The sequence below is a fragment of the Contarinia nasturtii genome, unplaced genomic scaffold (assembly GCF_009176525.2).
Source record: "Contarinia nasturtii isolate CC-2019 unplaced genomic scaffold, AAFC_CNas_1.1 Cnas_scaffold_928, whole genome shotgun sequence".
Taxonomy (NCBI): Eukaryota; Metazoa; Arthropoda; class Insecta; order Diptera; family Cecidomyiidae; genus Contarinia; species Contarinia nasturtii.
In genome coordinates, this window is record NW_022198275.1 from 4,220,043 (window position 1) to 4,237,647 (window position 17,605).

The window sequence follows — 17,605 nt, forward strand, 5'->3', positions numbered from 1 at the left end:
ATTGTTCAAATAATTTTTTGGAGCTTTTGTGAGCTGATTTCGGTAATCCGTGACGCAATTGTTTGATTGTATGCTTTGTGTCTGCTTTCAAGAAAATGACAATCGGATAGAACTGTGCATAATTCAAACGATCAACAGCATTCGGTGTTATATCGAGCAGTGCATGTTTGCCACGATCCATAATATCTCGTATATTTGACAATCGAATAATGCCACTCTTTCCCGTCGATGATTTATCGTCTGCTTGCAATGGTGCTGTGAATTTATCTGGAAAATCTTTAATCAATCGTTCTCTAGCGATATCACTGACTGCACCGAACAAAACGACCGGTCGCACAAAGCCTGGATGTCGTAGAACAACACGTTCATAGGCCGGGAATTTCGAAATTGAATCGGAGAATACGACATCATCCCAATTTTCGCGTGACAATGATTTTGATCGTCGATGTGAGGATGAACGTCGTCGTCGGAAGAAGCTGGTTCTTGATTCGCTGGCGTTCATTTCTTTCTTTGATGCATTGAATTGTGCCGTTGCCAACTCTTCCGCACGCGATTTATTCGGAATGACACCACGTTGCATTTCTTGATGACCTCGACCGATGCGTAACACTTGCCATGAACCGACCACACCATTGTGCAATGTATCAACGACACGAAACACGTCACCAGCTTTAAATGCCATTTCTCCTTTCGTCGGTGTATCACAATGAAAATGTGTTTTTATATGAAACGAATCGCCTCGTTGACTTGAAACCACATTTTCATATTCATCTTTGCAATGTTGCACTATTAAATCGATTTGATCTTGTAAACTGAGTAAAAATAAAACGGCCTCTTCACGTGTCACGCCGGCCATATCCATATCGTTGACTTTGAGAATTTTATCGCCAGGCGTCAAGCCTTGCATTGATGCTGCTGACCCGGGTTGCACGGCTGTAACAAATATACCGGCCTCATTGCCGCCTGTCAATCGAATGCCAACGCTTCCTTCTTTTTGGAATGAAATGAATCGAGGCTCGCTTGGTTGTTTTGTTCTTTGTAATGGATCCTCCTGATACAGTTGACGTCGTGAACTGTAAAAATCTTCGGATGTATTGTCACCGCTAATGCTGCGATTTCGTGAATGTAATACTTGTGGTGAATTTGGTTTGTCCAATTGCATCATTGGCCCATCAACGATTGGACCGCGTGAACGTCCGCGTGGCGTTAGATTGTTTTTATCGTCGGGCGATGCATTGGAATTTGTCGAAAGTGGCGAAGTGGCAGATGGTCGTGTTGGCGGTTGAACATATAGATTTTGTGTTGAATAACCGCTTGTATTTCCATTATAAAATGTTTCCTCTGGATTACTGCAGCTTGACACTTGAGCCGTATGACCATACGTTGTATTGTTGGGCGCAACTGTTGGTGTATTCAAATCACGTAAAACCACTAAATTCAAACGCTCTTTACAACTGTCGATAACTTTACGCGCTTCTTTTAAACTCATCGCATCATTTGTGTTTGTATTGTGAATTCGAGTAACGATATCGCCCTCTTGCAATGTATAACCATTTGCAATGAGTTGATCACGAGCTTTTGCCGAAATTTCTTTGATAAATAGTCGACATCCCAGAACAATGCCAAAATCCTCTTTTTTATTTGGCTTTGTCAATACCAATTTAATGGCTTGACCAGAACTATTATTGCCAATGTTGCCACCACTGAGACCAGTCGAACTAACCAAACTGTTTGAATGCTGATGATTGTGTGTTGCACTGCTGTTTAATGGTGGTCCCGTACTTGCACTGGTTAATAGACCCATATTAGTTACACGCCGTTTTATAACCAATGTTACCGTATTTCCACTGTCGCGCAAAACTTGAACAGCCGTTGCATAATCAACATTCTCCAACGATACACCATTCACTGATATTATTCGGTCATTTTCTCTGTGCGTATGAAAAATGATCATTTCATTGATTAATGATTTATTTGTATTTTATGAGTTTTTTTTTCTGTCACATGTTCTAATTGAATTTCGACTTACAATAATTTATCTTCTGCTGGTCCACCTTTCAAAACATCACTAACGGCTATCGCTGGATCGCCGGTGACAAAGTGTGGATTATCACGGCCTCCGCTAACCGCAATGCCTAATGAACGTTCGAAAAACGAAAAATAACCATAAAATTCTCCAAAAATTACTTATTCATGTGGTACATTTTGATATACATACCAAATCCATAGCCGGTTACACGAGTCACAGATACAGTGTGATATTCCCATGTTGTTCGATCACCCTGAAAACATAAAAAATCATCAGATTTAATGAATTTGATTATGATAAGATGCACTAGATCGAAATATTTTTCGTTTAACGCAGCTTGATTTTGATGATGAAGAAAAAAACATGTATTCAGCGTTGATTAAATTTTCGATTTAAATTTTTCTCCCATTTCAAGAACCTACTGTTCCGGATTATTATCACCTATTTTCTAACCGGTTTTCATTCTAATAATGTTTTTTTTTTCGTCTCTTTTTCACTTCGTTTCTACGCATGATTTGTAGTCAACTCGCCCTTTCACATTCAATCACACGCCTTAAAACGACACATAATCATTTCAATTTTTAAATATTTATTTTGAATATAACGATATGATTCGAAGTGAGAAATCGGTAGATAGGAAAATTAGCAGATTGATGACGATACAAAACGATTGCGTAGGCGATAGAGTCTCGTAAGTGATATTCATAGAAAATGTCAATGAAAATATCAGATGTTTGTGTAAATATTAAGACTTTAAACTGACATATTGTTTTCGAATATGGCTAAATCAGTGACTGACAGTAAACTAGATAAAATCTTTTCTTCTTCTTTTGATCAACATAAATGGTATTTTGGATTCATGACGAGTATTTTGCTCTTTAAAGTGAAAATCCGATTAATTTCACAATCGATTTTTCTTTAGAACAGATGGATCTGAATAGATTTTATGGTGTTGATACTTATTGGAGTTTTCACTTTTAAAAACCATGAGCGGATTCATCCATCATTATGTTGTGAAAATTGTGTTTTCAACTCTTGAACTATATCTTATTCAGCGCTTCTGGTGAGTTACCTCATAAATTTGTATAGTTAAAAACAAATTTTAGGCTAGTTTCTCGAATGAAATAATCTCATAAATTTTCAAAAAAAAAATGTTTTCAAAACATTTAGGTTTCGTTTAAATACTTTTATAGATTTCTTCATCTAAACAAAGAGCTCAAGTTCAAATGTCATTCGGTTTATTTCAAAACGAGGATTCCTCATTTTAAAACTTAAAAAATAGCAACAAACACTAGACTGGCTTAATAATATCCACATTAGTTTCTTACCAATAAATTATTGGGTATTGATTTATAAATTCGCATTCTTCGCCGATTTTATTAATGAGGTATTCCAACAGATTTCTGAAAGGTCTCAGACCGATTTGGGAAGTCACATCCGTTTATTTAAACAAATAAGCTTCGCATATTAGTTTTTTTAAATCAATTTAATAGTGATAATCATCTTTTTTTACATTCTACTTTTCAGACATTTCATTGCTTTCACAAATGATGATGTTTTTTTTTGTTTATTATCTCTTTTATGTCACACACACTTATTAAAGACGAATATCAAACGATTATATTTCTTCAAATAAAAGCATGAAAACAGTTGTTTTGACAAACTAAATCACCGTTTTTTACAATAAAAATTCTAAAGAATTTAATGAAACACAATCCTTATAACAGAACACGTAATATATAATTAAACGATGAGAAAATTTCCAACACACAGAATCTTCCAACTAACAACAAAAATGCGCACCAAAATAAAATGACCGAAAAATTATCTCAAAAGAAACAAATCAATTTAATCTTTGTCCAATTCAAAACTTGTTTAATGGCATAGAAATCGCAACATCCATAAATAAAGTGAAACATGTAATGAAATGCATTGAAGAAAACAGGCACAAACGTGTTTTTGCATGTCAAAGTCCTTTCCAACAAAATTTACACTACACACTTTTTATTCATGAAGAAATCACTAAAATAAATATCTACGAAAGTGAAATTGTTGATAATAATTTGTTCTTTCTTTAACGTTTTTTCAAATTGGCGATTGTAATATTATTACGATTTGTATTTTAGTGAGACACAATGAATGATATCGTCGTCGACCACTCAAACATACTGAATGCCTGTGAACAGTGATCGAAGAATAGCTTTGCAAAGACGATGAAATACACATGCACGTGTGAGATGACACGTCTATGTATGAAATTATTTACTCTCTTCTTGTTTCGTATGCTTTGTTTTGTGGTGATTTTTACGCATACATACACGTACACATATCTCAGAACGCCGCACTACAGAGTATGTGATAAAACGTAGCTGCATTAAAAAAGAACAAGAATGTTGCCAAACAGACACACGTACGACGAGTTTACAAAAACAAAAACAGACTGGAGCACACATCATCAATAACGAAGAAGTATGTGAGGCAGATCGCCGAAAATGAATACACACACAAATTGGGCAAAATCTTGAAAAAGTTAAATTTTCGTGTTGCAAACCAATGGTGAATTAAATATACACGAATATCAACTTTCAATCTTTCGTGGTGCTGATGAGTGAATTAGTCATCTATTTCACATCTTTAAATATTGAAATTTTTGTCAATTTTCACATCAATACAGAGACGGTCAATTTACACATTTTCTGGGAAGAAATTATGTATTGAAATATTCTTTGAAAAATTAAAGTGAAGCAAACTCAATGCGTGTGTTACACATTTAAGTTGTCGTATATGTTGCAAAATTTCATCATTAAAATAATCATCTTTTCCATCAAATACATAATTTAATCACGATCTCATTGATACTTTAATGCTAATGAATGAAACAATCATTTGTTTGTTTTGATGCTACATAATAGTTTGTTGACAAAAAAACCTTACTGAGCGCGTTTTCTTTGATTCATTCAGCTCATAGCTAATTTACATTTAATTGAAATGTTACATGTCATGTCTGGCTACCAGTGTTGGGTTAAGATACAGATATTTAATAAGATGCAGATAAGATTCCAGATAAGATTGTATCTTTTATCTTATCTTAATCTTACAGTAAAACATCTCATCTTATCTAGATACAATTTTTTTAACGTCATCTTTTAAGCAATATCTAGATACTTTTTAAGATGTTTTCAAATTTTTTCGAGGTATTTTGAAATTTTTTCGAAAATTTTCTAATTTTTTTTGAAAATATTTTTTTCTATTTATAAAATTATTTATATGAAAAAATGATGTATCTAGATACTCTTTGTGTATCTAGATATCGAAAAGTATCTAGATACTTGAAATCATCTAGATACTTTTGATTATCTAGATACTTAGAATTATCTAGATACTTTGAGTATCAAAATTCGAAAGAAATGTCTGAGCTAAAATATCTTTTAAAATATCTCAGATACACCCAAGATATTATCTCATCTTTGCGTTTTTCTAGATAAGATTTGGTATCTTATCTAGATACTATTTTGAAAATTTTAAATTCATCTTATCTTGTATCTAAAGATTAGATAGTATCTTTACCCAACACTGCTGGCTACTATTAAGACGCCATACCGGATAGAATATAATGAAGTGTATTTTAAATCGTCCACGCAAATCGATTGTCTTTACAAAATCGAGAAGAGATTGTGTTTCTTTATTTACATTTTGTTCGATTCGCCACTGAATTGTGGACTGTAAACAGCAAATTGTTATTGTTTAGATTGAAAACGTTCGACCAGCATAAAACTAAATAAAAAGAAAATCATTTTGAATTTATGTTTAATATTTTGTTGTGTTGACCATTATCGTTGTTTTTGCTTCAAACTTTTTTTTCCTATGTAAAAGAGTGAGGAAAAAAAATGGCCAAAAAAGTTCTTTAACCCACATAATTATAAGCTATTACATTTCATAATGAATAAATTTTCAAAATGACCATCAACAGGGAATATGTTTCAGTGTTAACAGGCGTTTTATGTATTTTATGGCAGACACGATGGATTTTAATTATGATAAGTTTAAGTACTTCTTCAGAAAAATAACGGAAACTTAATCTAGAGTTTCGACTGCGTAAATTTTATGAGGTGCCAATTGCAATATAAAACATTTGTAATCGTTTATTTGTCAGCATGATGATTGAAATGACCACAAAATGTATGCAATCAGTGACAAGCAAAGTGATTGTTTAAATATGTATGAAAAGTGAAGCCCTACAACACAATTCAATGAATGTTTTCAGATTGAAATTCGAAAGTTTGTCTGAATTCACTGAAATAGAACGTTATGGAATGGTGTTTTATGGTTTGTCGCGCTATTTATTCTTTGCGCGTGCCACTTTGACGGACAACAACCAGTAAGGCGACACTTTTTTGTGTGTTAACATCAAACAAATTTCAGACACACACTCAATGCAGTAAGAAAAAACCAGAAGAAAAAAACAGTTACAAAATAATACATATCGGCCGGTCTAAGCATAAATTCCGGCAAAAAGACGAATTATAAAAAAATGCTCGTTTTGATTAGTATAGACCCTAGAACGGTTTGAAATGAAACCAGTTTGGTATTTCGGGAAAATTATAATACATAAAACATTCCTGGCAATGCTTTTTTATGATTCTAATAAAAAAAATACATATTTCCACATTGAACACATTTTCTCGTTACATTTTATTTTATGCGATAGAAATAAAGAGCATACAATGATTAATATATTCGCTTTGCGCTGATTAAAATATTAAAAACACATTTGCGATGCGAATGACTGTGGTGCTTTCAATGGTCATTTATTTAAATTATTCCACAAGCTGCAAAAGTGCAATAAGTATTATATGCAATATACTAGTTATCATATGGCTTGTTGCGGATGCAATTCATTCGCGGATGGTATAACTTTCATAATGTGCACACCGCACAAACAAGTTATAAGGCCAAATGATAGAAAGTTAATAGCACCAGTTTGAGAGTTGATTTTGTTTTCAATACATACTTTTTTCCGTAGCCAATGGCTCAATATTCATTGATTTCTCTTTTTCTAAGCATCAACTGCTGTAGCAGAATCGATATTTTTCTTTTATTTACGTAAACACGTGCCTACCAAGCAAAATTGCGACAACTACTCAATCACTTTGCAGCTTAGGATTGTGATAACAGATGTTATCGTCAAATTTTATTACAATATAACGAATTAAATTAGAATTTAGACAACAAAGAAAACGTATATTTTTCAGACCTGATTATATAAAATGAACGTTTCCATCGACACATATTTGACGGAGTTATTTGAAAGAAGAAGAAGAAGAAGAAAATTGTTGCTTCTCGGAATAGATCGTGTCGAGTATGTGTGTCTTTCTGCTATGCCTTGTTAAATGACTTGTTAACGACAGCCAATGGACTCATATTAATAATGTTAATCGAGTTCATCGATCTTTTTTACATTTATGCATATTCAAGCCACACATAAACGATCGATGCATATCACTTTTAAACACCATTCAGATATTTAGCTTTTTTCTTCCACTTGGTCAGATTAAGAATATGGATTTTCGCAATGTTGAACGTTTCATTTCAACGGATTTTATGGTTTTATTGAGCAATTCCATTGTCAAGTGGAGCCGATATAGATTTATCATGAAACGCATTTAGTGGATCCGATTTATTCCATTCGATAATCGATTCAAACATAATTAATCATCGATCGAATTTGGCTTCGAAAAATTTTCACTTTACGAAAGAAATTTTTTTTCACTTTTTCAGTCGATTGGAGGTAATCCGTTTCAATTTTACCATTTATCTCTAAATTGTGTTAAATTTGACTCGAACTTAAGAGCTGAATCATGAATTGTGTTTCGTAAACATATTATTATTCTGTACCTGTGAATCGCTTCGATAGCGATTATTTGGTAAATGTATTAATCCATTTGTTGTTGAATTTAGTTCCATGTTGGCGGTGCTTTTAATTTAAATTCCATTCACAAATTTCGTTTTCCTCTCGATAAAATTGTTATTTTTTACATGAACGCACAACGTTGTTGTCTTTTCATTTTTTTTGTTTGCATAAATTTTATCGTATTCTATTGAAAATTGCACTACTATACACTCACAAAAGTTAAGTCGAATATTCGATGTATTAATTATTCATTTACTATTTGTCATGTCTGTTCAAATTGAAAATTGTTCACACATGTCGAGAAAAAGATGTGGTTTTTATGAGTGTATACCATTAACCGAATGTTTCTATCATAACACATTCCAAATGTAGCGTAAAATTTGTCACCTTAAAATCACACTGAAATGCACAAAACGATCGAAATGGTTTGTTTTAGTTTATTTTATTCGAACACAACACCGTTTGCTCATTATCGAGAATGGTAAGTGCACACTTCGGTTTTTCAACATAGATATTTTTCCATCAAATTTGGTATGCATTGGGGAATTATTAGGTTAGAATATGTCTGGTTGGGTTGAGTAATTTATTGGATTGAAATGAACCGAAATTGTAAAGAGGGAATGAATGCAGAAATAAATTAAGCATTAACGAAGAAATTGTGCTGGCAACGGCAAATAATTTTGTTTTTGTGGTTTTTCTTGCGTCGCTGAAGGATCGCATTCAAACATTTATTCAAGCATGACATAGCATTTATGTATTCTCGGCCAAAAGCAATATATACAGGCAAAACTGGTCATAGTACAACCACAGTCCAGTCGAACGATTGGTTTTTTTGCGATGGTGATTGCAAGAAGTGCATACGACTTGTAAAACAGCAGGGCATACGATTACATTGCCGCATTGGATTTCGTATAGTTGGTGTCGTATCATTAAGCTGCTTTGTTTGCTTCTTTCAGAATAAAATACATAACAAATATGAAGGCGCGTGTGTGTGTGTCTGTGTTATGCATTTAACTCGAATGGAAACGAGCTGATAAAAACGAAACGCTGAATGGCCCTAGGAATAGCAAAAGCAATTGCCGATTGCGAAAATTGCATTTTTGCTCGTGGTTATGCGAGCAACGATAAAAGTGAAATAGGTCGGTAAGACGTCGACAACGCACACGACAGACATATTATAGATACAGAAGGGGAATAATCGAATAATTGTTACCGTATTTCTGACAAACAAGAAGGGTACCATCTGATATATATATATATTTTTAATACGTGTAAAACCAATAATAACAATAATAAAAATGAACATGTCATGTCGATTAGGTAGACATGTCGAAGTAATCCACAGTAAAGAGAAACCATTTCATTCAAACAATCTACAAAGTAAACGCCGGAAAGATCTGTAACAATCTCTTTGAAATTTCTCGATTTGTTTTTCCATGTAAAAAAAAACTTAATGAATTCCATTCAGTTGAGCTCATTTATTCTTGTTTCTTTTGCTTTAAGCAAAAGCCTTGCACTAATCACAATGTCACAATGCATACATACTGACTTCAATATTCAAATATACTCTTCCTGTGAAGAAGAACATTTCAAAAGTATTTTAAAAATGGTAATTTGGTAGAGAATAGAATAATGTTCATTTTAAGGAGACGCTATATTTTCAAGAAGTTTTGTGAATGCATTCGATGATTGGCATGAACAAAGGCCAAAACTTAAAATAAAATAGCCGTGTGCACGCAAAGTCAAATCACAGTGCATGCAAGCATTGAATGCTTTTTGCGACTTCTTGCTAAAAGAGAAAGAGCGAATGAGAGAAGAAAAAATCCCGCATACACACACACACATATGCGAGTACTTAAAAGGCAAGAAAGCAGAAAAAGGGACGAAAAACACAGAAACCGAGATAAAAAAACACAACACATCGAAGTATCGAAAAAGACACCAAAAAATGCGAACCGAAAACCGGTAATTCGTTTTTTCTTCTCTCTTTTTTATTTGCTCTTTTCATTCTCTTTTGGGTTTCTTTAAGACTTTTTTCCCGTGCTTTTTCGTATTTATTTTCTTCGATTTCAGTTCGGTTCAGTTCGATTGGTTATATTTTTTTTTCTCTTGCCATTTTTATATGCGCGAATGAAATTTTACACTTATAAAATGTTGATCGTTTAGTCAAAATTCTCTGCGCAATTTTGATAATTTCTTTCGTTTTTTAATATACACTTATATCCATTTTGTGGTTGTTCCATTTCAATTTAATGTTTCACAATACGAAAAATTCTTCAAATAAAATAAATTAAAACACACCATTTCAGCACTATTAATAACAAGTTACTCGTCAATTGATCCGAGTTTTGTTTGTTGAATTTAAACACGTTTTCGACGTTGTACGATGCAAAACATCGAATATCCACGCACGAAATCACTAAATCACGGATTTTCTCGTCGATTTTAAACGATCAAAACCAAAAGGAAAAAATATATTTTTTTTTAAATTGAAGAAATGCGTGTGTAAAAAAGACTCGCGCTATGCGATTGAGTCTATTCAATCACAATGCACAACACAAACTAAAATGGATGCCGGACAAACGAGGGAACCAAGCGACTACAAGAAAGACGTAGGCAAAAATCAAAAACTCACAAAAACAACATTTAGCCATCGAAACAAGTCTTTCGTTACTTCTTTCTGCCCGTCGTTTCAATTTTTCTTCACAGCATCGATGCTATTCGATTCTCTCTTTTCCTATATACACATTGTTCTTGTCGCTTTGGTGTGTGTGTGCGTGTGTGTGTATGTGTGTGTAAGTGCGCACAGAACATACTTTAGTAATATAGAAATATGTGTGTGCATGTTACACGTAAGTATGTTAGTCATGTACGTTTTGCTTTTGAAATTATCTATCTCCTTCACATATCGTTTATAGGTAGGTTCGGTTCGGTTTTTTGCATTTTGCTGTTTTCTTTGTTGCTTTGACTTTCGTTTTGTTTGCAACGTTGCGACAGAGAGGGAGAGAATACCTTAAGACTGAACTATTGATTCGGTTGTTCGTTCACTCTCGGTCGGTTTGGTTTGGCGCATATCTGCACGACTTAAGACATTAAGGACTATGCGAATGTGTTTACTCATTGCAAAACATTTTATCGTTCGCATTATGCAGTGATTCAAGCACACTAATTGTAAGTTGGAATGCTTTCAACAGTTTGCTACATACCTATATCTCTTATATAGTTTTTTTTTTCTATTTTAAGTCACAACGTCGTCGCAACATACATTTTTTATACATACAACATAAACAAAACCATTCTGAAGTTGAATGCTGCAGATCGGTAAATATTTATTCAGGAATTTCGTAACACTTTATTATTTTATACCTGCAATTGACTGACTCTACGTTCGTTTCATAGGAAAAGTAACAGATATATATGTATTTCGACGTATCACATTCAAGCGAGAGAATATTTATATTTTTTGATTCGATATTCACTCATTTTGCATTCAAATAGGCACTAATTTACCGAAATATATACTACAGCCACTTGACGGGCGCAATCTTTCCAATCGCATTGATATGCATGCAGAAAATATTCACGTAACTATGCGATGGAAAAGAATTGTTTGTCTAAGCAAAAAAGACTAGTCTTATTATTCGGCTTTTTTGCTGTTGCTGCGAAAAACTGGTCTTTGGAAATAAAAATTGGGCACTGAAAGTCCAATAGAGTCAAACGTAATCCAATTAAATAACTTGCTGAATGTGTGCTACTCAATCAATGAGATTAACAAGCTAAGCATTCGATTTGGGACACACCAAAATTCTACATTTCGTGCACGAATCCCAATGGTCATACTGCCATATTAAGATACATAAACTACAATTGACTGAAAAATAAACCATATATTACAGTTAGCGGAAATGTTTGCGGTTAACCTGGCTGGTTGGGTCAAAAATTTGTGCAAGTAATGAAAAAAGTCGTTAATGTGCAAATTCCAATCAAATCAGCTGATGCACCGAACAGATGTCGACTTCGGTAATTGAGGTTAAAATTTAAATTGACCGAGGTTCTGAAATAAATCATCTCTAACTTTAACGCATAACATCTTTTGCTAAAAACTTCAAACCCAATCATCACCGTGGAATTTTATGCAGAAAAAATGTACAGTTGCAGTTTTTTGTGTATGGTTTTGTGAATGTTTTGCTTTTTTTTTGTTTGTTATCGTTAAGCAAAAATCCAATATTTACACGCAACCCACATCGAATACAAATACATTGATGCCAAAGCAGACACATGAAGAATTTTTATGATGGAATTCCTTGATTCTTCGTTTGAATACGCGGAAAGGAAAGGTAATTTATCGATGCTGCAGCTGAAGATACCAAAACTCTACAATCAACTGCGCTTGTTTGAAGTTGATCACCAACACATAAATATTTGAGTGGGCTCCCGAACGAAACAATAACGACAATAGCAACTGAAAGAAATAATAAGAAGGCAGTTTGGCTTCCATGAAACTATGCTTTGATGCAGAAAATGCCATTGTATATGCGTTGCGTCTGAGCATTCTTTGAAAGCAACATGCTTCACATTATCGCCTTAGCCAGTCGAAACTGTCATTCCTTCGGAATGTACGGGCATTCCACCGCACCATGGTTTGAATTATAAAAATTGAAATGAAAAAAATACAACCGAACACAAAACAAATATATTATTGTTATTTCAACCTTCAGTCAGCACCGTACACACTGCCGCACACACTTTGCACAGACTTTTATTTCGTTCATCTTTTTTTCCATTGTTATGCGTGTATTTCAAGCAATACTAGAAAAAGAGAGAGAGAGAGAATAGGAACCAACGCGTTTCATTCTCAATGCTTGCATGAAACAGTCGCAACAGTTGGGAGTCTTTCCATATATTATTGTACGTGATACTTAAATCACTTTATCATCTTTTTTTTTCAAACAGGAAAGCGTAAGCATTGCCGCAATACTCTTTTACACATCGTTTGCTGCACCTCCTCAATTTTCCATGCAAACAAATCAACGTTGATTTGAAAATTCATTAAAATCGAATAAATTCACTACAGAAGAGAGAGAGACAGGGATAGAGAGATAGAGAGCAAAAAATGATGTAAATGAATGATCAAGGAAAAACAGCAGAAACTTGACGACGCAACAGTGTACAATAAATAAACGACTAAATGCACTGTAAAACTTGTTTTTACATCATGATCCTATAGAGATGCATTTACCAATCCCTCGTCTATTTCTTTGCGTGTTTTTAAACTCTGAAAAGAACTTGTGCAATCGCTGTTTGCTCGCTGAACTGATTAGAATATAGTTCATTGTAAGTTCGAGGAATTCAAGGTGCCAATTGATCTGTTTTTTTTTCTTTTGCAAGAATGTCGATTCGATGAGAAATGTGTCAAATGTGACTGGGTCGAATCTCACAATATATACATTTTATTATCGATCAAAATTTTATTCGAAAATCTTACCTTTCGACGACGATGATGTCGATCTGATTTCTTTTTAAATGGAAAAATGGCATTATAATTTGGCGAATTGATGCGCTGTAAATTGATTGATGATAATTGATTGGCATTCGTTTGGTATGCATTATAAAAACTATTGATTGTATTTGGTGGGCATTTGGCATTTGTTGTATTATTTGACGAACTAAAAACCGTGTTATTGTATGCGGTTGTCACGCTCGATGGTAATAAATTATGCTGAGATTGTCTGTGCAATTCAGATGTATTGTATTTAATATTCGAATCATTGAGTGGAATGGCATTAGCCATTGATGGAATTGACGACGGCACACCTTGCATACATTCTTTTGGATACACGGCACGGCCATACGTATTATTCAAACAATTGTCATCATAAAGTAAATTCCCATTCGAATCAATGGCGGCGTTTGAGTACAATTTAACCTGATGTTGAGTAAAATGTGAACCATCTCTCGTATTATGTTTACTATTTGTGAGTGTTGTTTGTGTTTGGTAGTTGTCTTGATGTGGTTTTGATTGCATATACCATGCTGGCGGTTGATGTAAAACGATGTCACCATAGTCATTATCACACAAATATGTTTGTTTCGCCGTATACGATCGAAGTGTTCCATTCGTTGTTAAATAGCTAGTGAGCTTCGAATCGTTGTCGGTGGAGACGGTGTGCGGCAGTTCAGTTGGATATGATTGAATTGCCAGTGGTGTAGTCTCAACAGTTGCTGCTTGTTGTCTAGACGTTTGTTGCAATGATGGAAAATATTCGGTTGGATAGAATTTTGATTTTGATGGTGCATAGTATGTGATGCTGCGTTTACGCGATTTTCGGGTCGAAGAAGACGAACGTCGATTTTTGCGTGCCGACGAAGATGCCGACGAACCACGTTTTCCGAATGTTGTAATAATGCGTTTCTTTTTCGTCGGTCGCTTGAATATGTTAAGACTAAACGTAGGCAATTTCATTGTTATAGACGACTTATGCACATATATACAACCGAAACGTCACAATGTTAGTTATATCCCCTCGAGTTTTCTACGTTTTTTGGCTGCTGTCGCTGTCTCTGAATATTTGGCTAACGAAAAAAGGGGGCGTTTTATCACGCACATATAACACTAGGACACTAGCAAAATGCAATATAGCGAGTGATTCATCTCTACATGTCTATTGAACCACACAAATCATTTCGTTCGTGTTCTATCATAATTCTGCACATCACAATAAATTTACTCGCATGAAATATGTTTGCAACACGCTTTGTCAATTTAATCTGGTTGCTTTCCACTTAAATTGAAAGTGTTTTTTTAATGGTAAATATTTAAAATTTTAATTGGATAAATGGTTCATTTGCATTTTGTGATAAATTCAATGAATTTATTTTATGTCGTATATCAATTTTTGCAAACCTTCACTGTTTTTGCACCATTTTCCACTTTCAAATCAACCAATAATTTAATTTTTATTTTATTTATGATTTCATGTCATCCAATTTTTTTTACTTGTTTCCCCAATTCAATATTTATGTGATGTTCCGGTGGAAATGACCTTTGCGTGAATTTTGTACTGAGCTGAATGACACTGAACGACCCTTTTCAAGCAGATTTTCACTTTTTTTCTCGATGCAAACAGATTACGTTTTATAAGAGGGCTGAATAATACTGACTTTTACATGGATGATGTAGTTAACCCTTAGACAAAATAAAATGTGCTTCGTTATTTCGGCGCAAGCAATGTTATACTGAATGAAAATTCTACGATAAATCGTGGCTTAGGGCTTGCAATGAATATCGAAAATAGTAACACAATAACAATAACAATGTACGCAAGACACAATTGATGACCGAGTCGAAGCACCACAAGTGCGTGTTTACTATTCGAACTGTATATTCAACTGTATTTTTTTTCCTATTCCATGCGCAATTCCATTCGGGCTCTTTTCTCACTTTCGTTTTTCTTCTTCTATATGCATATGCAGTCAATCGAGTATGGTAGACCAGTAGCTTCAAAATTCATTTGTCGGTTTTCGATTTTATGTTTGTATTTTTCTGCAAATTCATTATATTTTCTTTACCGCTAGTAATTCGATATAAAATCTACCAACGAATGCACTATTTTCAACGTTAAATGATTCGGTTTCGGTGTGCACAATTAATATGTGAAGAACCGTCGACACACCAAACTATGAATCTTTAGAAATTCACAAAATTGCTGTAGTTTTTATTATTATGCTCGCGAATTTTGCATATAAAACAAAATGTTCAACACTTTATTCGGCCAATGAAAACAAGTGCATTTCTATGTAGTGTGGACTAAAAGAATTTTCGACACGTTGCAATAATTTCGAATGGGAAAAACATTTGCAAGATTTTTATTGAGAAATCGATCACGCACACGGAAAATTATGCAACATTTTTATTAAGCACATTTATTTTTTTATATATTTTTACGAACGACACAATTAATTTAATTTTCGTTGCAATTTGCCAATGAAAACGCACTCAACAATTATTCAATGAACGAACATTTTATGCGTACACGAAACTCCCGTTCCAATCAACTCACTGCAATCATTCCACATCGAATGCATACTCCGAAAAAAAATGTTTGCCATCGACACGCCATAGCCACCATTATTTTATTAAATATAAAACGATTTTGTGTATGTGTTCATTTTTACAATTTTATCACGAAACATATTCAACTCCAATTTGATTGTTTTGTTATGTATTGCATTTGATTTTCAAGTTGTCAATTGAATTATTATCATGAAGCAACAACAAAAACTTGGCCAGATACCGCACTTTAAAAACATTTTATGGTAACGGTTGGAAAATGAATATTTGTTGTGATAAGTTGGCGTGTGGTGGTAGTGGTGCATGTGTTTGTAGGCCTGAGTGAGAACGAAAGCATTAATAATTGGATAAACACGGATATTGCCCATCCATAGTGAAATCGGAAAAGGCTGCGCAATGCGCATAAACACACAGTTATAATATAATGATATTTGGTTCCTGTGTCATTCCATGACAAAAATGTAAGCCGTTACTGTTGAGCAGAGTATTGTTTCATTATAATGCTGTGTAACAGTATGTCTATTTTATCACCCACAATATACTGCCACAGATTTCTAACTCATTTTTTTTACGAGATCAATGATATCATATCGAAATAAACGCCCATTCGAAAACTGAATATACTGCTAATAATATATAATATATATTTTTTCAAGCTGCTTAAATGAACATAAATTGAAATAAAAAAAATGGTACTTACGAAAAATGTGTCCTCAATAACTGGATCCCCGAGCACTTCAAGCGATTCAATGTTCATCGATCGATATTTATGTGCGCGATCTTTTCGCCGCAGGCCCCAGCTTCCGACATCGCTCAATCGATGGCGAAGTTTACTTCGTTTTTTCACTGGTAAAGTGGTTGAATCGCCAATTGGCAACAATGCGGTCAAAGTTGCTGCAGACGATGAATTAATCTCTTTTTTAGTGTCCTCACTCGATTTCTGACTGGCGGTTCCATTCGTTTTGGTATTATCATTGGTTTGTGAATTGGTCGGCGATGGCGGTGGTACATTTTGATAGCATAGCAAAGAGCTTCCATAAATCTTATGCGTCGAACCCGAATTAACATTGTCATTACTTGAACTTGATTTCGTTTTCGTTTCGCTCACATTTCCCGTCGACGATGATGCATGTAAGTTATTTGATTCATTTAAATTGTTTGCATTACTATTCGAAATGATTGATGAATTTGATTTTGTGACATTGTTTTTGTCCAAATATTGTGGAGGCGAATAGTTTAAAATATTATTGAGGCTATTGTTTAATGGCGAAACTAGCGGAGATGCAACAGCTGTTTGATTTACTGGTGTATGCGTTGCTGCTGAACTTAACGTCGACGATTTACGTATCGGTGCAATTGGAGCAGTACTTCGACCATTCGTTTCGGTTGGTTGCTGTGTTGCGCCTCCACTGAAATTTTTAAAAAATAAAATAACATAAATTAAGCTTTCACTTGAAGGTTTAAATTTAACTTTGAAGTGTTTTTTTTTTTTTCAACAAAAAGATCACAAACTCAAAATGATAAATTGTGATATTCAAAACAAATTTGGATTTTTAATGACTTTTGTTTCATTTCCATTAGTTTTTTTCTTTCA

General features: G+C 34.0%; 1 protein-coding gene across 5 annotated transcripts in view; it reads right to left on the minus strand.

The window, feature by feature from the left end:
• LOC116343080 (tight junction protein ZO-1) overlaps positions 1-17,605 on the minus strand; it is a 41,495-nt gene that overhangs the window by 10,093 nt on the left and 13,797 nt on the right. For 2 of the 5 annotated variants that reach the window (XM_031770968.1, XM_031770969.1), the window contains 4 exons: positions 16,712-17,420; positions 2,219-2,282; positions 2,030-2,135; positions 1-1,931 (listed from right to left, as the gene is read on the minus strand). In XM_031770968.1, coding sequence (XP_031626828.1) covers positions 1-1,931; positions 2,030-2,135; positions 2,219-2,282; positions 16,712-17,420 — 2,810 coding nt within the window. Of the gene's footprint in view, positions 1,932-2,029; positions 2,136-2,218; positions 2,283-3,357; positions 3,540-7,924; positions 8,340-10,241; positions 10,487-13,425; positions 14,779-16,711; positions 17,421-17,605 lie in introns of those variants that run through there. The other 3 variants (XM_031770971.1, XM_031770970.1, XM_031770972.1) reach the window with 3 other exon arrangements.